Genomic DNA, 25,633 nt, shown 5'->3' on the forward strand with positions numbered 1-25,633 from the left:
GGATCCAATCATAAATCTGCTTATATTAAAAACAATTTTTTTCTACAAATGTTGGTCTCATTTAAGAAACAAAGAAAACATGAGTCATAAAATCACTTTAGTTGATTATGTAAGAATTTGACTCGAAGTTGAGGTTTGATTTGTCAAAATTATGCAAAAGCATATTCAGTGCAGAATTTATAGCAAAATAAACCAATAGTTCTTTCCACGAAAAACAGCACTAAAGAATAATACAAAAATAAAATATATCTGTCAATTTGTAAGATATAGAACATCGTATTCTGAACATCGTATTAAAAAAAATTAGACGCAATTTTACAAAAATTAGTAAGATCAACCTAATGTCTCAATTCACCCAGAAATCAATGAAAACTGATTATTTCCATTAGGAAAATGTTGTTTTAACAATGAAACATATTTCCAATTAGGATTTCTAGCTTTTAAGTGTGCGTTTTACATTTTAACTAACGAAAATCGTTAAAAAATCTATTCAGCTTATTAGTATCTCCGGGTGTCAGATTTTGTCTGAAACTAACTTTCAAAACTTTCGAGGATTGACCCTTACACAAAAATGGGCTTTAGCAGTAAAAGCTTGACATTTACACTTGAGAATTGTAGCGAGAAAAGCTGTGATAGGTTTAAAAAGAGATCCACTGAAGCTCTGATAACTGGTTCTAAAGAATGATACAAAAATGCTCTAATGTATTGTTATAACGATGAGGCCATGAATCTTATGACAAGAAGAAATCGTTATATGAGAAACATGACCACTATCAGGAGAAATACCTAAAAAGTTGGGGGGTAGACAGTTTCAGGAGCGTGGACTATGGTTGGGCTCAAGTGAAACCGTAACAAGGATATCTCAGATTGCTTTGTGGAAAGGGATAGACAAAACGACCTAGCCAGTGAAGCAAAGTACGTATCACTATTCTGTGACAGTAATTACATAGAAGCATTTCTCGCTTTTAACGTCATACATAATACTAATTTGTGTAAATTTGTTTTTTTTTTACGGGTTTAATAATTTATTTGGTGACTGAGTTATGCTGTAAATGTATGATTGATTTTAGTAGCTTGTGTCTGAGTAACTCAACTTAGTTGAATAGCCATACTGACTACGAAAATAGAGAGGTTTTTTTGGTTAATTTTTGCAACTTGGTTAAAATAAAAGCCGCATTAAAATAATTGTGGATGTATGATAAAATTTTAATGCCAAAACAAAAAAAAATATCAAAATAATTATTTATTAACATAAACCGAATAGAGTAGGATGAATCTTAAGAGTATGGGTACTTCAATAGACAACACTAAAACTAATAAGAAAGAATGTAAATAAAAGCGCATTTTATCAATGAACAAAGATAACAAAAGATATAATTTTGCAGTTTATTTCTTGTTAAATCAGATTATTTTCATATTATTTAATACAATAAATATAATGGATTTCAATCTGCTACGAAGAGTTTAGACTTGATAACTAATATAATTTCTTGAATATCTTCAGATCAATCAATCGATTAAAAATTTCCCTCTCTTCTCTTACAATTTTGAATATCATTAGATAATTTAATAAATAATATTTTAATTTGAAAATCTAGTTTCTTCTTTTTACACATGTATGTATATACAAAAACCATATACTTCTACAAAATAATAATTGCATTTAACGTATCTTGTTTAGAGATTCGACTGTTATTAAATACAGAAATGTAAAAAAAGAGGATATATTTTAAGTAGACTATAACGATACATAAATATTCCATCCGAAATAAAAAGTAAAATTAAAAGGGTTTATCATAATACATAACCAACGAGGAAACAAATCTTTAAGACATAAATGTTCAAAAGAAATAAAATTAAAGGGGAGAAAAAATAAAGAGAACACAAAAAGATAAAAGTCTACACAAAGACTAGGGTTCCTGAAATAGTTGTTCTTGATTTTCTTCCCTCTGTAACAAAATAAATTCATTTATTTAGTTGCAAAACTATAGTATAAGATTTATCTAGAACACTTTCCATCTTTATATTTACATACAAGCAATATATCAGGTGTAGGACAATATGTATGCATGTAATAGTATAAGCTGTTTCGTATTAACAATGTTTTTTTTTGAAGTCATGAATTTAAAAAATAAGTTTTTACTAATTCTAAATCCCCTTTATGGTATAACGGGGCATGATAGCTAACGCCAAGGGAAAAAAGGCTTTTTGTAAATAATTTGCAGATCATCCGAAACATAAAGTGCTTTTTTTGCCTTACCCTTCGCGGTATGAATGAAAACTAGTTTGTGTTATGCAGTTGGTGCTAACTCGTGAATTTTAAATTCTGCTAAGTACAGCAGTATCACTAAAAATAACATTCAAACAATCATAATTTAAGATCCAATCAGGAGTAGTTATCTTACCTCCTTCCTAATCATTAAAAATTCAATTTTCAAATCAAATTAAAAATGAATCCCACTATTAAATAATTAATATATCGAAAATTAATTCATGAAGGCCAAGTTGTTCATTAATAACAAATATCAGAAAAGCCAGAGAAAAAAAATAAAATAAAATAAATATAGCTATTGTGAAAAGCAATTAAAATCATTGTTAACATATGAAACAATTTTTCGGAACTTAGTGTGATAATGATGTTTTGAATATAATAAATACTAGTTAGAAAGCTAAAGCATGCGAAATAGTTGGTTCAAAATCTATTTTTATAAAATTACAAAACTGCCTTAAGGTTTTTTTTTTCTTCAATTACTAGATTTTGTGTGCAGTGCAACTGACATTTTTCAAACTGCATGCTTTTTTTCTAATTAACATAAGTTAATTGCATTTTACAAACTGAAGTAAGTCACCAGTTAATCGATTTATTGATTCAAATGAAATTTTTTAATATAGCAATAATTTTGTGGCGTTATATTTAGGTTGTAGAAAATAGCATATTTCAAGAATTAAATTAATTAAGAAATTATAAAAATTAATTTTAAAATGAACATTTATAAAGTTGTTGTAAACCATTTTTTGAACCATTATAATTAAACTTGTATAACGAGAATTTTACTTAATAAACTAGATTAGTACTTTTACGCTGCTAGGAAGAAGAGATTACTCTGAATATATACATAGTATTTTTGTAATATTAATGTCAAAGAACAACCATGAATAGGTTAAATAATTATTTTAAATTTGCAGAAACACTCCAGTTAATGTTAATCTTATTAATAAGACATTTACTGGGTCGATTCCTACATCTGTTCAGTCCTACTCCACACTTAAATATGAAGACGCATGATTTGAGTTGGTTGATAGGAAGTAATTAATAGAAAACGTTAACTCTGAGCAATATTTTGGAACCAGCATTAATTAGTAAAATATCTTTTGTAAAAAATTCTATGGCTTTCTCTTCATTTCTGAATTCTGACAAATTCTCTTCGAAACTTTACTGAACACCTATTGTCTTTATTATTGATTTATTCTATTTATTATTGATATCAATCGTCTTTATTATTTATTGAAATGAAACTAGAAGATACACTTCGCAAAAAATCCAGCTCTCTTAAAATGTACTGATATAAATATATATATGGACGTTTCGATTTATAAAGGTATTTTTTTTTTCGTTGAGCTTGTCCGACAGAGCTCCCTTGTCTTTTCCCCCTCGGTTTTGGAGTTCCATCGAGTTTTTGAGATTTTTCCATCACTTAAGTATAGCAACACGCAAGGACACTTACTTAAGGACTGAGTGAGGGAAGTTATATTATGAATGTATCTTCGTAATAATGCAATTAAATATTATTTTATTCTATTCTGATTAAACATCTGAAAACTGCAAGCTACAATTTCACAAATAAACAAGACAATCGCGTTTATTATATTTCAAGTGTGGATCACTAGGCTTTCAGAACATAAAACCGTATTAATTGAAATGATAATTTAAGTTACTTTAACTTAATATAACATCACTCACTGGCGGAAGTTCTTGGTTGTCTAATTCGATGTTCGGCAAACCAACTTCATCAATACCAAAAACCTAAAAATACAAAAGTATTGTGATATGAATAATTTTATGGAACTGTACAAAATAATTCACTTTTATAATGGATGAACAATCATGAAATGTTACATTTTATACTATATTCTATTTTCTTTTCACTGCATTTTCGAATTTCTTTTTCGAAATATCAGAAAAAAATATTTACAAGTACTACATTTATGCCTGGATTTTATAAAATTAAGATTAACTGTCTTAATAATTTTCGTCATTTTTAAAACTGTAGCGTATAGGTTGATAACTTTTGAATAATAAAGTTAAACTATGTAACAAAGCAGTTCAAATTCTGATTTTTTCTTTTTTTTAACTGATCGCAATTAGTGAATAGAACCTCATTGTTGTTATTAAAAATTGAATTTATTCGAATTTCTCATTTTTGAGATAAAAGAGAAAACCATTATTATAAAAATGAAATGTTAATGGTTTCTTTCTTTTTCGTTAAACAAGTCTTTATTGGAACTGAGAGGTTTAACTGAACGTTGCTTTCTTCACTGTTTTGGAACCATGTAGAATTCGAATGTTGCCATAAGTTTTCAAAATCTAAATTTTCGCAAAGTAGGATTTCAGTAGAGAAAAGATTGTTTCTGTCTACCAACGAATTTAATTAGTCAAATTGCATATTCAAGATCCAAGCCTTTCTTGAACATTAACCTTGGCGGTGGAAGAAAATTAAAAAAATCATTTTAAACCAAATTAAATTTTTAATCTGCGTGAGTGAAAATGTATTCCTCATTTTGATCTAATTTGAGTGAAATCGACTTTGAGAGAAATGCAGATACAAAACCAAGGATTTAAGAATTACTGGAATAATTATTTCCTAGTTCCAACTAGAATTTCCCCATCTCTAAGTCAAGTTATATTTCTAAAAAATAAAAAATAATTTCATTTACTTTCTGTGGTTTGTGGTTGTTCAAAGATAGAAAGGCAGAATATACTTAAGCTATCATAGCATTCTTTTGTAAATCAGATTAAACATCCCATCTAATTGAAAGAAGACATTAATATTCATAAACTGCATGCTCAAATTGGTTTATCATGGGTAGCATTGTGGACAAGCAAAGTATTGTACTATAAATAAAAGTTCCTGATCCTAATCCAAGTAAGTACAAGTGAAACCCCATCTTACTATCTAAATAAACTGTTAGTATAGAGAATAGCTAGCTAAAGATCTTGAAGAGGTACGTCTTGTTTACTTTTTTCAACGAAATTATCACTGAACAAAAATTGAAAATTGTAAGCCGCTAATCATTCGTCCTGAGCCTGAGAATCTTAAATGGAACTTGGATATAGAAATGAAATTATGAAATGAATTATGAATTATTGTGACTTTGAAAGAATTAGATGCAAAAATGGCAAAAATCTTAGTAGTACTCGAACAAACACAATTAGAAATCTTAGCAAATTCACAAAAAGCAGCAAAGATATGGATAAATCGAGTTAAAAAAGGCATAAAAGCTAGTCATAATTTAGTGCTTATAAGAACGAAAATTATTGATTGATTATATTGTATTGATATTATATTGTATTATTAAAGGTATTGATTATACCAATAACTACACCGAACCCAAGCCTGCGTTGAGAAAGAAGAAGGGATCTTTTTCTACCTGAATAGAGTTCAGCTATCAATACGTCTTAAGAAGTAGGAACATCTTGAACTCTGAAGCAAAGGGTAGTCAGCTTTTGGTAGCTTCAAGGAGGCAGCCCCTTTTACCTTTTCTTAAGAAAAATTAAAGGAAAAGAAGGGTAAATCTTGTGGGTAAAAAGACATTCCTAAACGCCACCGCCATAAATTTCGTTCTGTTTCTGGCAAGTCTCTTATTTAGCAACAGATTACACCAAAATTCTTCAACAGAAGTGGCCTAATTCTTGTAAGTTAGGGTTATTCCACACTCTTCTCCTTACTGCAGTGTAACAGCTTTAAAAATAGAACACTGTCTTTCATTTTCCTCCATTGTCCGTCACATTCATCCAAAAAAAAGTATAGAGGTACTGGAAGTGAGCCAATTCACGTAATTATTCTACCATAGGCTTACTAGTTCTCACATTCTGACTTCTCTTCTTTAAGACAACGACATACTTTAAGAAATATGAATGAATATTCTGAATACAATATCATCTTAACAAAGACTTCTCTAGTTAGCACAAATTTCGTTTTTGTTATCTGAAATCTACGAGGGTCGTTTGAAAAGTCCGTGCAAAGTCAGAGAGATAGCATCACTGGCGCGTATCGAGGTTATGTTTAGTTAGTAGCATCTCTTGGAAGAACACACACCAAGTTTCAGCCAGATCGGTCTATTTCTTTGTGTTTGACATTCGTTTGAATCGAGGAAGTCGAGTGATTTTCAAAAAATGGACGAAAAAGAATTTCGTTTGTTGATTAAACACTACTTTATGAAAGGCAAAACGCCTCAGGAGACTAAAGAGAAGCTTGATAAACATTATGGTGACTCTGCACCTTCGATTAGAACAGTTTATAAGTGGTTTCAAAATTTTCGGAGTGGCCATATGGGCTCAAGTGACGCTGAACGTTCTGGACGCCCTGTTGAGGTTACTACTCCAGAAATCATTGATAAAATCCATGATATGGTGATGGATGACAGAAGAGTGAAGGTGCGTGAAATTGCTAGTGCTGTGGGCATCTCGAATGAACGGGTACATAATATTTTGCATCAACATTTGGACATGACAAAGCTATCCGCAAGATGGGTGCCGCGATTGCTCACGCTTGACCAAAAACGAAATCGTGTGAAGTGTTGCAAGGACGGTTTGCAGCTGTTCCAGAAGAACCCACAGGACTTTAAGCGTCGTTTCGTCACTGTGGATGAAACATGGATACACCACTACACTCCTGAGACCAAAGAACAATCTAAACAATGGGTTACCAAGGGGGAATCTGCGCCAAAAAAGGCGAAGACCGTTCCTTCGGCCGGAAAGATTATGGCGACTGTCTTTTGGGATTCGCAAGGAATAATCCTCATCGACTATCTGGAAAAGGGTAAAACTATTACAGGTGCATATTATTCATCGTTATTGGACCGTTTGAAAACCGAGCTGCAAGAAAAACGCCCACGATTGGCCCACAAAAAAGTCCTTTTCCATCACGACAACGCACCAGCTCAAACCTCAGCAGTTGTGGTCGCAAAATTAATGGAAATAGGGTTCCAACTCGTTTCACATCCCCCCTATTCTCCAGACTTGGCTCCCTCGGACTACTATTTGTTCCCCAATATGAAGAAATGGTTGGCGGGAAAAAGATTTTATTCAAACGAGGAGGTGATTGCAGAAACGAATGGCTATTTTAGACTTGGACAAATCCTATTATTCGGAAGGGATCAACAAACTAGAGCGGCGTTGGACGAAGTGTATAAGCCTAAAAGGAGACTATGTTGAAAAATAAAAAAGGTTTACCCCAAAAAATTAAGTAGTTTTTATTTTTGCACGGACTTTTCAAACGACCCTCGTATATCTTTAGAGAGACTCAGAAATAAATAACTTCTAATAACTTGGAAAATTAGTTAAAAAGAGACTAGACAATGAAGCTCTTTCTCGCGTCCAGTTACATTTAGGAGCCCCCAGATCCTTACTGTTGTTAGTTCACAATTCTTACTGACAAAAATCTTTTAAGAATGCCACAAATATTGTGAACGTTTGTGCTGTTCAAAATTCTTTCTACAAGCTGACTCAAAATTAATTATAAGAAAGAAGTCAAGGCCGTAAGAATATAGTGACATTCTGCGTCTACACAAGAAATATATTTTTATTTTCGTTTTAACTCAAATGTCTACAAAACCCTTTCATAAAACAATAAAGGTGGTCAACAATATACACAATGAAAATCATAATCCTGAAAGCAAAAAAAAAAAAAAACTATATATTTTGCTTGACATGCAATAAAGCTATTTTAGATATAGCGTGGAAAAACCAAATCAACTATACTGGATATCCTAATGAATTTGTAGATTATAATTGTGAAATTTCATAAAATTTAAAAAAAGATTGTAATTTAAAATTATAAAATAAAAACTTACCTCCACGTTATCAGTACTGTTATGTTGAGTTTGATCTGCTTCTGCCAATTCAGTTTCAACCTAACAATATAAACATTTTTTACTAATTATAAGTAAATTATAATTTATTAAATTAAAATGAGTGAAAAAATGACATAATTTATTACAATTATTTTACGTACTTTTAATTACAGTAATGATACTAAGTTATAAAAATTGCTATAAACTCTATCCACTTGCTCATAAAATAGAAACACTCTCATTGGAACATATTAATGAATGAAGAAAAACTGAAATTTATTTATTGTTTTTCCTTCAAGGTGCATCAATATCTCATGTCTGAATTGCTCACTGAAATTTATTTCATGTACAATTTATAATTGTAATTATAATAATAAAATTAGGTTATGACAAACTATCAGCACAAAAATTATTAAGTGGGATAAATTAAAGGAACTGCAAGATTATTCATTAATTATGTTCCAAGGCCTCTCAGGAAACTTAATGCCAAAGGCCAGTGTGCTCACAACTAATAATGCTATTCATTTTCTGGCTTTTTTCAAGTTTTGCCCTTACCTCAGGGAAACACCCTGTAATTTTGTCCACATTAGAATTACCACAATTGTTATAAATTTCGTATTAATCAAAAAATATTTTTAAATGTTAGCCAAAGCTTATCGCAATTTTCTCTAAATAGGAATTGTCACACACCACTGTCATTAACAGCAATCAAAACTGTAACTATATTCTAAACTATTATCTGTAACTATAGATAATAAATTTATTGAAAAAAAACAGTAAAAATCTAGCTAACAATCTTCCCTGTTTAACTTAACGAGCGATTGGTTAAAAAATTTAAATTGCTCTTTAAACATAGAAACTCAGACAAGCTAAACATCAATCATAATCCAGAAATAATCTCATTAATGGAAATCATTCCATTAATGTGGCCACAAGAAAAATAAGCTATTAACTTATTTAAGTAAATAACTTTATTAGTAAGACAACATATTTTAACAATATAGCACAAACTAACTTTCTTTTTAATTAATAATACACAATGGAAACAGGTAAATTGTTCAAAATGATCCACTCACACTCTGCGGTGTGGAATGCTGCGGCTGCGATGAATGTAATGGGACACCACCTACAGCGCCTTCCTCTTCAGTATTCTCAACATTCTGTTCGGCAGTACCACTCTAAACAGTATTTTAAAGATAAATTTTTAAATTTATGCTAACGGACCCACAATTCTAGAATAGAATAATCCAAAACTGGTTCCATCCCTATTTCTCTACAATTGTTATGCAAGTCGTTATCAACTGCCGTGAATTAACTGTTTATGAATTAACAGTACATATACTCGTATTTTACAATCATCAACGCAGTAACTCCTTTAAAAACCACATTAGTTTGGATTTATTAAAACTGTCCGGTAGGACAGCTGTATAAGGGTTTCAGTATTATTGAATGACATGTCCATGTCTCTTTGAGTAGAAATAAATAAGTCAATTACTTATGCTGTTTCTGTAGTATGCAAAGGTAATACTTTTATTATATAAATCACAATTCCTTTATGGCTTATATCCTGCTTATATTCTCCATTGCATCTATTTTTTAATGGGACGTGAATTATTAAGAATACGCGCGACTTACGCAGATTGGATGTATTTTTTAGTGAAAAAATTTAAAAATGTTCTGAAACGACAAAGCCAACTGAACAAAATGAGAACATGACTTCTTTTTTTTGTATGTATCACTGTGTTTCTGTAAATAAAATATTATTAAGGTGAGAATATGTGTTACCTCTTTAATTGTTGTATGACCATTTATATGAAAACAGAGGTTATCTTTTATGGTCGCTTTTTTAAACGGACATTAGTCTCCCCATAGCAATAGGTTCATAAACCTTAACTATTTCTTTTAAGTACAGTAACTCATAGAGCCTGAGATCGTACGTGTTATGTATGTCTTATACATAATACATATATATATAAAATGTATATATATGTTATATATATATATAACTGGTTATATATATATAACCAGCAATAAAAAATATGGAAAGCTTTTAAAAATTCCTTTAATTGTCTGAATTCACACACTAGAGAAACACCTCAGTCATAATTCATTTCAATTCATAATAACCTAAATTAATTTACTACTCTGATTATTTTAAAAATAACTATAAATGTACATACATTATTGATCTGCCTTTGAGGTGGAGGTGGAGGAGGTGCATTTGGAGCAAGTATACCTGCTATGACGAACATCAAATCGTCAGCCACTTGGCTTATCCTAAAAACCAGAATCTTCATTACTTATTTTTCTACTAAGAAGTTTATATATATATATTTTATATTTATATATATATATTTTATATTTTTATATATATATATTTTATATATATATTATATATTTTATATTTTTAGATATATATATATTTTATATATATATATTTTTTATATATATATATATAATTATAGGCTAAAAGGAAATGTATTCAACATTTATGCAGTTATTACTTCAAGTTGATTTGGGGAGCACTAATTCCAAATTCCTTTCGCACTACACTTGCTGACTCCTTATACGTATTAAGTTAATAAGTGTTGTGCGAGACGGAAATATAAGTGAAGTCGGAGTCTCTACACCAAACTGATTAACCTTTCTTTTAAGTTGGTGAAAATGCGTGCAGCAACGGATAAAATCAACAATGTTAACTCAATATTTTTTTAATTAGCTGTTCATTTTTCCCCACAATTCAGAACTGAATAACTAAATACCTGATAGTGTGCAATGAAGAGTTAGTCTTTATTTACACACACTTTAACATTGCAATTGATTCAGACGCATTCTTTTACTTTTAATTGCAGGCATTTTTCATTTTACTTTTGTTAAATTCAATTTAGGCGCTATAATATCTATTATTATTACCTCGCCCCTTGAAATTTGAGAAGAGATGCTTCCAGTCTTGGAACTAAATCATGATGTGGATCAAGTCTTGTAATTCGCACTACCGTGCACACTATCTGTTCCAGAAATTGGGGCATAAAAGTATCTACCTCTTGTTGTTCAATCATACGTGATACTTCCATCATGGTGCTCTCAATCTTTAGAGATAATTCGTAATCACTTCTTGGTTCCTCGATTCTTGGCAAAAGATTTGGAAAAGTGGGCATACTGTGATCCATTAAATCGCAATCATTTTCAAAACCAGGTGGGTTGCTATCTTCATAAGGACTCTGAATTCAAAATAATTAGTAAAAATTAATAACAGAGTTCAAATCTGATAGTAGAAAAGAAAACAAAAAATATGAATCGTACATAATTATTTACCGGATCCTGAAAACGGAAATTCTTTAGGCGTGTAAGAAGTTGCAAGAGTATTTGCGGATCTCGTTCTGCTGCAGCAATAACTGTATCTAACTCTGAGTAAATTGACTGTTCCAAAGAAAATACAGCACTGTAAACGAATAAATAAAATATGTAATTTTTGTATTTTAATTGATATTCACTTCTCAAACTTAATTTACAACTTACGATTGATCCGGTTTGTGGTTGCTTCCAGTATTATATCTTCGCCTTAATCTTCCATTGTTGTTACTACCACCTTCGGCTAAAACGTAATTATATTTTAATTACGTAAGGCAGTACAGGAAAAATTATGATTGTGATTCATAAACGATAAAGAAAATTGCTTTTTTCCTATTTGTCTTCTGGTTACACTGTTCTACTTCCCGATACCTCACGTTCTGATTTTTATTTCTTTTTCCGGTTTATGATATAAAAAAAAGATGTATGTTTACTAATTTTCGTTTTTTATTCATTGTAATACATCAATAATACGTTTCAAATTAAACTGATGTCATTATTTAATTGTTAGATGTCATGTACTAGAATTCCTTTTGTAATTGGAATACGGTTCTCTAATATCCTACTGGCGTCAAACGACATATAACCAAATATTGGTTAAGTATTCTAATAAACTTTACTGTTTAAATTGTAACTACAGATCAACTATTTTATAACGATTAGAACTTGAAGTCAGTCGCGCGGTCAACAGTTATTTTGACACAACATAAAAAAGAATGTCTTCATTACAGTTCAATTATAAAAATGTGAATTTAGTAGTATATTGAAACGTGAACAATGTGAATTTCATGAATATGTAGTGTAAACACTTGCAAACTAGTTCCGGAGCACTACTCGGCAATGACCTCAGATTTCTTGCTTCCCAATCAAAATATACTTCTAGCTATTTTATTTGGGGCAATGAAGGTTCTGGTAGGGCAGGGAGATGCCCTCCCTACGATATTTGATTTTATCCTTCAAAAAGCCATAATGAAAATTGAGCCGAATAGAAGTTTGGCAAACCTCTCGGATACGCTGATAATATCTATATTTTGGAAAGAAGTAAAAAAAAGCTCTAAAAGAAGTATTTATCGGTCTTTAGAAAGAAATCAAGGATATTGGGCTATCAATTGATGAGTCGAAGACCAATTACATGGTGGTATCCGAAACAAGGAGAAGACCGCATAATCTGATTATAGATATACTTTTGGAGCTGAAATAAACAACAAGAAAAAAATAATGGCTGGTAACAACGCATATTACGGCCTCTTAAAATTGTTTAAATCTATTTTTTTATCAAGCCTGACCAAAATGAACTGTACAATTAGCGACAAGGGGGTCAGACACGTATTTTCCTACGGTCTTTCAAAATAATAGTCCAGCAGTTTTGAGAATCTTCGAGAGGAATACATTCGGATTAATATATTTGGTGAATGTATTTGGCAGATTAGGTCCAACCAAGAATTAGACGACCTGATAGGTTATAAAGGTATAGTAAGTTTCATTAAATCAAAAAGCATAAGCTGGCTTGGACTTGTAGAAAGGCTACTAGATAAGAGGATGGTCAGGAGAGGTATTCCCCGGAAAAAGGAAAAGAAGGCGCCCGAGAAAATGCAGAAGACTTAGAATATGATCTGTCTAAAATCGGAGTGACCGAATGGTGACGAAAAGATCAAGACAGAGATACTTGGAGAGGAATTGTCCTGGAGGCCAAAGGACTGTAGAACCAGCTAAAAGTAAATAAGCGTTTTATTTATAATAAAAGCGAATTTATCTTAAAAATATTTACCTCTTTGTGCTTGATGAGAATTTCCTCCTTGTGCATTACTGGAACTACTGCTGTTATCTTTTCTACTTCGCCTTAATAATAAAAAAAGAAATAGTAACATAAAGAACAGCGCAGTTTTAGTTTGATAATAAAACATGATGTTTTGATGGATAAAAGAGATAAATAAACTTTTTTCGGGAATCCATTGAAATTACAATTGTTCATCAGAACTATAAAAGAAGCTGTAATGCCAAGAAGCTTTACATTTTCCAAAAATATTCTTTCCTCTTCTCGAAATAACAGGGTTTTCCAGATCTCGGACTTACCTCTACGTTTTCTTAAATTGCTCAATTTATATTTAGCCAACGTAGAAGGGAGGAAATCAGTCTAAAAAAATTGGCCTAACGAAGTACGATTTATTGTATTATGGCTTTTTTTTTTAACACAGACCCAAGCTTTAATTAAATTGGAGGAATCTATCTAAACCTATCGAAATCGATAGTTCAGAACAAGAAGCAAATAATAATGCCCAGGTTTAATGTTTACTTAGAATTAAGGCACATGCGCCTTTCCTAAGACATTAACAGGCCTTAATCATTGTATTATTTTCTAATAAAAAGTTTTTATGAGACTTACAGATTATCAGTTTGTGCAGCTGGACGAGGTGCCGGCAGCGATTCAGCTATACTCCCTTCATTGCTCTTATTTCTTCCGGAAAGAAGATTCTGTCTCGAATAACTAAAACACATTATATAAATTAAAAAGAAACTGCATTGTGTGATTAATTTTGTAACTATAATCCAATATATATTAAGACCTTCTGAAATTATCCCAATAGTTATTAGCTCTATTGCCAGGAGGGACTTGATTATTTAAAGTTTGTGGAGATGTCTGTGTAGCCCACAGTAAGCCAGGATCAAAATTTAAATTATTTCCATATCCACCGCATTTATAAGCACTGCTTTCTTCTTGAAGCTGTAAACATGAATATTTGTAGAATTGAAATTAACATAGGTCTAAAACGTAGTGTCTATTCTTTAATAGTCTTTTATAGTCTATTCTTTAATTATCTATAGTGATTTTTTTTAAAATAGATGAAACGCAAGTAGAGAATGTAAAATCAACGTAATATTAAACTACTTTGTTACGAAAATATATAGTGAATTTAAAAAATCCACGCAGTAAACATACCATGGCAAGTGCTTGCCTCAAACCAGCAAGTTCCCTCTGCTGATGCCAAATAAGCTGACAACATTGATTTAATGAATTGACCAATAACTGATGTTGATGCCAATGTGGCCCAGCCCCCATATATTGCATGAAACCTAGAGATGAAAAGCAATGCTTGCTGAAAAATATTGTTAGCTATTCTCATGAACTGTTAATTGATAGGAAACTGATAATCATATTTACCTGTCTGAGGCAACCAAGGCTGAGGAGGTGGAAAAGATGGTACTTGTTGCTTTTCAAATAAGTTTTGACATAAAAGTTGCATCTGTTCCATTTGTAGTTGTAACTAAACATGAAATAATTATTTGATTGAAGTCATTTAGGGACAAATAAATTTTAGTGGACTAAAGTAGTTTACACATATAGATAAATTAACTAATATGTTCCATACTTTTAAATACAGAGAGGCGGATAATTAAGAGAAAGTACTGTACTTGTGTCAAATGCTTAAATTTAGAAGTGAGTGCTCACGCGCATGAACAGTACGCAAAATTCAAATGTAAAAAAGCGGAACAAATCAAAATTGAAATTTTTCTTGGTGAATATAAAAGATATCAACTTAACAGCTGAGATTACAAAACAAGTTGGTAAAAATGAAAATCTCGCTGTTTATTTTGTGAAGTTGGCCTATTGTCTCCACAAAACAGAGTTTGAAATTGATAATTAAAAATAAACATATAAAAATCAAATCTGACCAAAATTTTTATCTGGTAATTTTAATTATCAAGAGTGAATTTTATTTTTGATCAACAGCTGAAAAAATCATAACTTGATTATATTTCTGAGCGAAATCTTTTCGATCAATAATAATGATCATTCGTAATATTTTTTTAAATCAGAAATAAAAATCACTCTTTATTAAAGTTATTGATCAAAAATTATGTTTATGTCATTATTTGTGGGAAACAGCGATTTTATACTGCCAAAAAGTTTGCAACAATGTTCCTTTAAACTTTTATTTTTTTTTCGTTATTTTAAGTTTGTCCCCTAATATTCATCTAATTCTAATCTTCAAGTCTAATCCTCAATGTAATATTTATTCCACTAAGATTATTACTACTGAATGTTTGATAACTTATTAAAAGATCATTTTGTTAAGAGGAATTACTTTTTCTGATCTGATTTTTCTAGTCCAATTATTTTAAAGTATTATGGATCATATCCTTGTTTTAGATAAGTCAGTAAGGAGGGGGCACATGGATACATGGGATCCACTTAGTAGTTGCGCTACGATATTTTTGGAACTTTGAGGCCAAAGGAGATTGTAGCGCAGAAGGAACTGGTAGGGAAAGTCCTCAAACTTTTTAGAAAGGGAGGTTTCATCTATTAGACTCAAAGGGGAAGCACAATAAGCCTCTTGTGGCTGCGGTGCCGTGGAGCCTAGGTCCCATCCCGCTTCTAATCTTATCTTAAAGTATTATGGATATATCTTCCATTCCAATGTGCTAAAATATTTACTTTTTACAAAAATTCTACTAACTTGATTAATCTGTAAAGCTAATGTGGTATTATTTGGTGGAGATAAAACTTCTTCAGTATTAATTCTTTGCCTAGATCTTGTCTCGGCTACTCTCCTTACTTCACAGCCAGTCGTTCCTTAACAACAGAGGAAAGTGGGTATTTTTTTTCTAATTTAAGAATAAAAAAGAAAATTACACTGAAAAAACCTAAACAGAGATCAAGAGTTTAGTAATAGATCGCCTAAATAAAATTGTTCACCTTGAGGTCCTTTTGCCTGAGTGATTGGAACACTTGCCACATTCTGTTGGGCACTATGTCTAAAAGATTTAATCATTAGTAGCACAACATTCATTGTAAATGGTATATAAATATAAAACCATTCATCCAGCAGATCAGAAATATATTTACCTTGCTTTAGGAAAACTATTTTGTGGCAAAAGGGAAGAGGAACATAATTTCACTGGGCTTTCATCGTATTCGACTTCACCCTCATCGCTGAAATGGTAAATGTATAAATAGTTATGTACTACAATATCGTTAATTTAAATTTAAAAAAAAAAAATCCCACACAAAGTTAAATACAATCAGACCGGCGATCATTTTCAAAAATGTATATTAAACGTTAATAAAGTAACATTAATTACTCATAGAGGTGTATGAATACCTAGAATATTCCACGGAATTCGGAGCCGCTGCGCCATTAAGATAATTTGGAGGCCACCTCTCTACTGATTGTTGATTAATCTGATGCATTCCTTGGTTATGAGGACATGATTTCACTTTTCTTAAATAATGTTCCAAATCAATTTTTTTTGTGTGAAGCTTTTCCTGATACAAAGAAGAAAACAAAGTCAAAAAGTGTACATTTGCACATATTTAAAACTGGTTTTAATTAAGATACTGACCATATCACCAGATGGAGGACAGTTTTTTGCTTGATGATGTTGTTCAAGTGCATGATGAGGTTGCTGTACATCGCCATTAATTCTGTCATAAAAAAAAATAACAAACAAGTTTAACGTCAATGATGAGATACTAGTTATTTTTTTTAAAAAAACCAACACACCTCGGAGATGGTTTTGTTTCACGCATTCTTTCCACTCTCGTAAGGAGTGTTTGCAGTTGTTCTAATTTATTTTTAACTTCCTCTAATTTTCTGGAAAATACACACGTAACGGACATTAAAAAAAAGAAAAAAGAGAGATAATACTTGAGTTTAAACAAGAGTAAGTATAGAATATGCACTTTTACTAACAGTTCTTTGCTGTGAAAGAAGGCAGATGCTGCTGAAGGATCGAGTTCCCTGTTATCTGGTTTTGGACCTTCTCTTCTATTAATCTCTTCGTCTCCTCCAGTCTGTTGAAATAGTAACAATAATAATGACTGATCCTTGCATAAAGAGGGTATTGGGCCTTCTCTAAGATACAAGAAATCTAAAGAAATTCTGATCCTAAGTGGGAAATAGCAATACTATTCATGCCTAAGTTTCAGCCCTTCAATCTTCTCAGTGATTCTTGAGGTCAAATAGCTGTTGCAGGGACTAATTTTTGGCGTTGTCATTCCAATCTGTGATATCCGCTACCTAAATTTAGGCTGATGACTGACCTTTGGGCATGTTTAGGTTTCTTGGCGTTTAGCACTTTGTGAAATCTATCACCCTGCCTGGCGGCTGATCCGAGAGATCCCTGTTTAGCTTCGGCCTTTGGACTTTTTGGGCTGAAGACTTAGTAAAGGCGAGAAAGCTAAAGGCGGGACTTTAAGGAAATCATTTTTTTTCAAGCTTCTATCATCATACAATGCCACAATTGATTCGAAAATGTATTACAACTACTGGACAAATGAAATGACACACTCAAGCAGTAAATGCCAGAACTGATTTAAAGAAAAGATTTGGTGTTTCACCAGGACAATTCCAGACCTCATTTGTTTGGCCAAGTTTGGTCCACTTTCAGAAGCGTTTACAGCTTCTGCAACTTCTTTTAGATCTGACACCCTCAAACTATTTGTTTTGTTCTTTACAGAATGTTTAAGACGGTAAAACTTTTACTTCAAATAAGGATATCAAAAATAACTTGGACCAGTTCTTTGCAAGTAAAGAACAGAACTTTTATGAACAAATAGTGTTGGTAAATATGGAAATTAATAAAATACCTATACAGTTAAAAAATAATAATAATTTTTATACGCGAAATTACTTTCCGAAATACGAGTATCCATACATAAAAATAAATTCATCAAAACTTACATGAGATCTAGAGAAAGATGTTTCTCCTTCCTCACTGCTCATGCTGCCTGCACCATCTGAAATTGATTATCCATTTCAAAAGAAAACCTTATCATGCATGCATCTAATGTCCAACTTTAATTAAATTTGAAAATAAAACTATTTTACCAGATTAAAATATAAATATAACTAAAAAACACTAACCAGGAAGAATATCAGATTCAATACAAGCAAGTATATTATCGCATTGTGCTTTCTTCACGAGTAATTCATTCAATTTATTCCTTATTTGTTGTTCATTATCGGCTACTGGTTCCAGATTTGATGCAGTTTCTTCCCTTTCATAGGCCTGTATAAACTATAAATTAAAAAACCGTAATATACAAAAATAAAAATGCCGAAATTTGATTTCAAGTACCGCATAAACATCAAATGTGAAAAAAAAAAAAAAAAAATGAGATTAGAAATTACATTAGTATATTCTTGCATTGTTTGTATTCTGTCTTCAATGTTTGCCATTCTTTCCATTTCCACCTAAAAAGAAGAGGAGAAGGTGAAGAACAAAGATAAAGTTGTAGGGCATGGCACACAAAACATGAAGAAATTGCTAATTAAGTCATAAACATTCCCATGGGAAATAGAAGCTATAACACATACCAAGATGCTAGAATTTAGGGTTGAATTTCATGAAAGCTTAAAAGAAGATAAACCTATCTACCTAAAAAATAAGGTTAGTTATGGAAGGACTTGCGCTCTTTCGTAAGCTTTTTACAGTTAGACGGGACTTTAAGGTTTATTAGTGTTCCTTCGTTAGGGTGACAAGGTGATGAATTAAGCATTATCTCTTTAGGGGTAGGGGAGGGTTATTTCTCACTGTCTGTCCGACTTTAATTCAATTATTCAATTCATAAATCTAGACCCTCTAGCTATTAGAGTATTGTAATTTTTATTTTGCCAACCTAATGCAATTTCCACCTAAGCAATATTGAATTTTAATTAATAATTTAATCATTATCTAATTCGTGAATAAATCTGTATGAACGTAAAACTTGAAAAAAATTTAATGGTTCCTACAATTTAGATTTAATTAACTATTTTATGGAATAATAGGGCCCTGAACTGGAGCACAGATACCTGGAATTCTTTTCAAGCATCACTATTTCCATAACGTTTTTAACGCTAGGAGCCTCTAGTACAGTACACTGCCGCTGTTTGCGGTGTTATTTGCTCGAAGGAAATAATCACGGAGATCGGACCCTGTGAAGAATCGGGAAGCGTCTTATAAAAATTGTAGATCCTACTAATGCAGGGCTATTGCATTATTCTCGAAAGATTGTGCTTTCCTTCGCTTTCGCCCCCGAAAACATACTTTACATCGTGCTTTTAACTTCATTGGCCATAAGACCTTTATGTGTGCATCAATAATCAATCACAATACTCTTTTTATTAAGTAGAAACACATGCTGTTCCAAATTCCACATTTGATAAGTGAATAAATTACATTTCCGAAAGTTGTAAACATCACTAGAAAAATAACTTATAAGTACCGTCAAATTAATACTTAAAAAAAAAACAAACCTGCACAGGCTTGACTTGTTGAATAGCTTTGTTTCTCAACATAAGTGGAGCGATTGCTTGTTGCATTTCACCCATCTAGAAAATACAATAAACATATTCTAGCTTGCATTAATTACAAAATTTGTACCATTAAAAAGCCACGCTAACTCAGTTTAGCATGAATACACCCAAACCATTTCTAAAGAAAAAAACACCCCGTTCCAATTTATTACAAATACATTTGACCTGGACAGGTTTCACTTGTTGTATTGCTTTGTTCCTGAAGGTAAGTAAAGCAGCCTGCTGATGTTGCAATTCTTCTATCTGAAAACATTAGATATATTATTATTTAACATTAGACATCTTATATTTCAATTCTTATGGTAATTTCTTCTTTACACAAATGTAATAATTTACTTTTCTTTGAGACTGCTCCATTTTTAATTTTAATCGTCCTCTACTCATAGCTTCTTTACTTGTTCCAGGTACGTCCCTTTCTTCTACTCCCTGTCATAAATATAGCAAAGTTTTAAAACTAACAAAGTTTTAGAATCGAAAACCGAACAATAAAATCAAAGATCTTAAAATCTGTTGTGCTTCAAACACGTGAAAATCAAAAACAGTTGGTTCATCACAAAACATATAGTAGCACTACTATTAAATAAATAATTTTTATTGGGAAGGCCTAATAAATTAATATTAAGAACTGATTCAGAATTGATAATGATAAATAAAAACTTACTTAATAAAAAAATAAAGTGAACTGCTTACCGTCCCCAAAATTATAAATCTTACATTTAGAAATTTATGAGTCATTTTCCAAAAAAGTTAAGAACATTTCTAAAATATACCTGCAAGTTATTTCGATAAATAATGCATTCTTTCATTATGGAGCCTAAATGCAACAAATTAGTGCATAATAGATGAAATGAAATAAGCGATTACAAACAAGACATTGTTTTCGAATTCCAAACTGTAAAATAACAAAAATATGACCAGCGACAACAATGTAACAACAATGAATAAGCACGAAGAATAAATACAAGGGAATCTATCTGATTGCTTCAATTGGCATGACCGTCATTTCCCTTTCTTATCTACTATTTAAAACGCAGGCTCCCAATCTTTTACATTTAATCATATTTTAAAGGAAAAATTATACAACAATCCACATGCACTTGAAACTTTCTTTCTGAATTATTTAAATTGCAACTGATAATTTTGACTATTATAAATAATAATATTCTATCAATACATAGGACAGTACAGAGAAGTACATAGTTTAAAGAATCGGGCAATCATGTTCTCCAGAACAGAATCGATAACTATATTTATCAGTCCTAAAATGAGGACTTGAATTAGGTTAGATAATTACTTCCCTTAGGCCTAGAATAAAAAGGAATTGCTTGCAATCGCGTGCAGATTTTCGATTTGAATGAATGAAACTCTGTATTTAAATCAATGACTACTACAGGTAGTTTGAGTAATAAAAGTAATTTATAATATTAAAGAATAGTATATCAATTAGAAGATAAAATAAAAAAACAATGGAAAGAAAAGAAAAATTATACAATCATCTGAAGGGGAGAAGAAATTCTAATCGCTCATTACAAATAAAGGCTCTTGTCTTCAGAGCTGCTTGAACAAAATAAGTAATATTTTGAATTTCATTTAGACTAAGTTTTTTATTTTTATTTTATTTTTTTACAAGAAAATGAAATTCGTGAGAGTTTTCGCACCAGATTTTTTACTTTGACTTTTCCAAAATAAAAGCGTAATATCAAACGCTATAAGGTATTTAAAGCTGAACTATTACAAAATTTTGAATGAACTTCAGCACAAAAATTTCAATAACAGAACTTATTTTTAAATGAAAAAATAAAAATAAATAAATAAGTGTATGTACATTCATTCCATCTTCTATTTTCTTTCTGATACTTACTCCATTTTCTTGAGGTCTCTGACTTACTACTCGGTTACCCAGATAAGTTTCCACATTTCCTCTCTCAGGTGTTATGTTACTACTCTTCACATTTGACCACCGTAACTGGGAAGTGCAATAAACACATAACAAAAATAAAATTAATTTGATACCTTTTTAGTCTGAGTAGAATTACTTACCTCGTCATCATCAGTTCTATTTGATGGAGCGATAGTGCCCCAAGCTGTACCATCTAACCACGAATCTTCTCCTAAATAAAACTAAAAGTTAGAATGCTTAATTTTGTTTGGCTTGGAGAATGAATTCATCCGAATAAGTCCGTAAATTATAAATATTGCGTTCTTTTTTCGACCATACTTTAAGAGCGTTTGGGGGAAAGGTTGCCCTCTAAAATTACATTTTAGTGAATTGCACTATTTTATCACTGATAGCAAGATTCAAATATGTAGCTAAAATTCGAAATAGAAACCAAGTGAGAGGGAGGGTAAACCTAGAACGATTTTTTATTTTTCATGTACCTCTGTACAGAGTACATAAACAGAGTTTTTGAAGGAGGGACGTTTCACATCCCCTTTTGTTAATGTGAACCACTATAAATTAATTTACAATAATTAGTATACGTGCGATTTTTTTGAAAAAAATAAATTGATAAATTAGTATCTTGAAATTGTATTGCAAGAGCATGAGAAATTCGTGTTGTAGAGTTGGACAGTCGAATAAACAAACTTTTTCTTTCAAGTACGACTTTTGCCGATGCTAAAAAAATAACTCATTTTTTTTCTCCTTATGTTACTTAAAGAAATATGTTTTTCCATAAATGAATCATTTTTTGATGAAGCTTTAAAAAAAAAACTGTAATTATATAGAAACTTGGTAAGCTTATAATTATAAAAACAATTCTAAAATATTTTGGAGGAAAAACATTGAGAAATTTATTTCATATCTGCTGGGATACAGTTGACTGCTTAGGATTTGCTTCTGACTCCGAACCTATGGTGAGGAGATTGCTCATTTCGCAAATTTCACTTACAAATTGTTTAATAATTTTCTCTCTCAAATATAGACAAAGGATTAAATCACTCTTAAAACAATTCCGACTCTCAAAACTGATTGTCCTTCTGTTTCCAAACACACTAAATGTAATAATGGCAAACAACGAGCACCTACGGCCACCTAGTAATGGCCTTCTGACCAAGTAGAGTCACAACGTTACCCTACCACTTTCATCACAATTCCGACTTTCAAGACTGATTGTTTCAATAAAAATGCAAACATATTTATTGCTTAATTTTATAATTATACGTTTACAATTATTGATACCGACACTTTTTGACTGTGATAGGTCTTCCCTTCAATTAATTTTTTCACAAAATACAGCATTCTTGTTCTCATCAAATTTCCTTCTTTTTAACAAAGCTATTGAAAAATATGTATATCAAATAAAAAAAAGGAAACAAAAAGCCATTTGCTTTTTAAAAGTTTCTTAGAAACAAATTTTGATCTTAACTTTCACTAGCCTAGGGCTCCTGCGATATAACAAACTATGATAGGGGAAGATATCGTATAATTTACCTAGGTTTGAATTCAAACATATTGCTTAGGTAAAAAAAGTCAATTTAGAGAGCATATTCTCTTGAACTGCATGAATCGCTAAACATAACATTAAGTTCGGAATGTGTGTAGGTAGTGGAGCAACCTGTTGCTCTCATATTCTCTTACAGCATATGCCCAGCTCAACCGCAGATTGCCAAACCAAAAAATTAAACGCTAATGTTACAAAGAACTATATGTATTACTTCTAAAAATCCCTGAATTAATGTATTTAAAAGCAGCTTTTAACGGATAACTATTCGCAGAGAAAAATTCAAGATTCAAGTTGTTTCAGATTGATTTTCTTGTTTTTTCCGTAAGTTTGATTACCCACAACTGTCGTATACTTGGAATAAATCTAAAATAAGAATTTTCCACTCAAAATTAAAAAGAATCTTTGTCACTGCAAAAAACCTAAGACAATAACTGAAGTAGAACTTATTGTTTAGTAGCAGAATAAAGTTACTGGTTACCAGTATCAGAGAGATGAGATGCGTAGGTGTTACTTTCTTTTCTCGCACGTTGTTGTGGAAAGGGTTCATGCCAGTCCTGATATAAAAATAAAGAAAAATTAAACAACATAAGTTAATGCAATAAAGCTATAGAATGCAGATAATACAAGATTTCATTTTTACTTTAAACGTTACTTACAAGATTATTTGGAATATGATTTACGGCATTTTCTCTTCTTCCTCTGGAATTGAGCTTGGTTTTTGGTACTGTACCAGTTTGCCTTCCTCCTGACATTATACAACTACAAATTTAAATTAATCATTATCAATGCACATTTCCTAAGGAATTTTTCATTAAGATAAAGCTTGTAGCCGAAAACTCCTGATGAAGTGTAATATGAGGCATAAATTAATGCTTCTGAGATATACATATATTCACTGGTGGTAACCATTCATTAAAAGAATTAGTCGTATATATCGCGAAGAAATATAAATAAGTGTAATAAAATACCTTCCTAAAGCAACAAAAATGTTGTTTAAAACATATTTATTTTCTTAAAAACACATAAACCCAATACTTCAGGAGCAATCATATTACATATGTGAGAAAAGTAAAAGGAAAATTAAGCACTGGAAGGTTTCACACTGTTATTCATATTGGTCCGTAACCTGGCCTATCTTGAGCGTAAATTATCATCTCAAAGGAGAAGAGATAAACATAGAAATTAAAAAAGTTTTATAAAAGTACATTAATGAATACCGGTAATGATTTAAAGAAAGAACTTAGCAAAAACCTAATTTGTACTGTATCATGACATCGTGAATGTATTTGTTTAATAGAAGTTAGTATTTATTACCAATTAAATGCCCAAACTTTCATTTAGCTTAATATTTGAACAACAATTTGCAGTAAACTACCCAGGGAATATTTTCATATTAACTTTTACCCAAGATGAAATGAAGAATAGAAGGAGAGACCAAAAATTCTCAGTATCAAGCACTTGTACGTAGCTATTACTTTACTTTTATTAAAATATGGGCTTAAAAGGTGTTCGTCCATCAACATAAAATATTATTGATAGTGGCTCTTATTAAAAATTGCTGTTAGTGCGACTAAAGTAAATCTTTAATTTTTTTTTTGTTATACTATACAACTTGAATTGGATACATAAATAAAAATAAGGATCTATTTAGTGAAAGGTTTCTTCTATAATTTTAAAAGTTGCCATAATTCTAGACATTTTTTTTATAATATAATAAAGTAAAGTAAAGGTAATCATTCAGGTGGGCTTAACGTCCAACTACCATTTTTATATTAATGTCCTAATAGACGGAAACTGAAACTCTGGTATACATTTGTACTTCTATTATAATATAATAATTGCATTTTGTTAGTTAGGAACATTGAAAATGTCAAACGAGAATAAGGTTGGGAAATGATTGGTTCTAGGTACCTAAAAAGTTTATAATTTACTGGGAATGTGTAATAATAAAATGGACATAATAGTATTGGGCATCTTCGTTTTTTTGTCACAGCACATACTTTGGGCGAGGAATTAGCCCCGTCGGATTATGAGCATATGCAATCCTTTTCTTATAGCTCATATAAGTAAATATTGCATTGTCAATTCTTCGATATCAAGTTTTTTTCCAGAGATGTACGTATTAGGATAATTAAACAAAAAAAAAAAAAGAATTGTATCTAGGAAATTTTGTGCGTGCGGTCAGATCATCTCATAAATTAGAAATCGTAAAGACCTTAAACTTTGTTTTTAATTTTTATTTATTTACTACTTCTGATAGTATGTATGAAAAATTTCTTGGATAATAATGCGCTAATAAAGCATCGTATATTTACAAAAATGTGCACCTTAAACTCAGAGATGTTTGGGATTTTTCTATACACGTTAATGTTCTATTCCACTTTACAAATTTTTTAAGAAAAAATTGAAATAAAATGACATTTTTATAAGTTTCTAAAACATGTTTGATGGATATTAATAGAT

At 31.0% G+C, this 25,633-nt stretch overlaps 1 protein-coding gene across 7 annotated transcripts; it reads right to left on the bottom strand.

The window, feature by feature from the left end:
• Window positions 1–3: 3 nt before the first annotated feature.
• On the bottom strand, window positions 4–24,283 carry LOC141460226 (uncharacterized). Of its 7 annotated transcripts, none has more exons than XM_074140039.1 (31): window positions 24,139–24,283; window positions 23,827–23,929; window positions 23,649–23,724; window positions 21,765–21,835; window positions 21,586–21,669; window positions 20,061–20,150; window positions 19,890–19,967; window positions 19,665–19,739; window positions 18,558–18,620; window positions 18,291–18,444; window positions 18,108–18,163; window positions 17,118–17,218; window positions 16,929–17,018; window positions 16,768–16,849; window positions 16,527–16,690; window positions 16,271–16,357; window positions 16,121–16,179; window positions 15,882–15,997; window positions 14,585–14,687; window positions 14,363–14,496; window positions 13,989–14,146; window positions 13,808–13,909; window positions 13,193–13,263; window positions 11,593–11,668; window positions 11,377–11,515; window positions 10,987–11,294; window positions 10,254–10,350; window positions 9,150–9,251; window positions 8,074–8,133; window positions 3,962–4,024; window positions 4–1,949 (listed from the first exon to the last, which is right to left on the bottom strand). In XM_074140039.1, the coding sequence occupies exons 2-31, from the start codon at window positions 23,920–23,922 to the stop codon at window positions 1,911–1,913; spliced, it is 2,994 nt and encodes a 997-aa protein (XP_073996140.1). In that variant the 5' UTR covers window positions 23,923–23,929; window positions 24,139–24,283; the 3' UTR covers window positions 4–1,910. The 7 variants fall into 7 exon arrangements, with proteins under 7 accessions (XP_073996140.1, XP_073996138.1, XP_073996139.1 ...); XM_074140037.1 differs by having other exon boundaries at window positions 18,291–18,435; window positions 21,586–21,690; XM_074140038.1 differs by having other exon boundaries at window positions 11,389–11,515; window positions 21,586–21,690.
• Between the last annotated feature and the right edge of the window lie 1,350 nt (window positions 24,284–25,633).

The sequence above is a fragment of the Rhodnius prolixus genome, unplaced genomic scaffold (assembly GCF_049639745.1).
Source record: "Rhodnius prolixus isolate KJV_2025 unplaced genomic scaffold, Rpr scaffold_6, whole genome shotgun sequence".
Taxonomy (NCBI): domain Eukaryota; kingdom Metazoa; phylum Arthropoda; class Insecta; order Hemiptera; family Reduviidae; genus Rhodnius; species Rhodnius prolixus.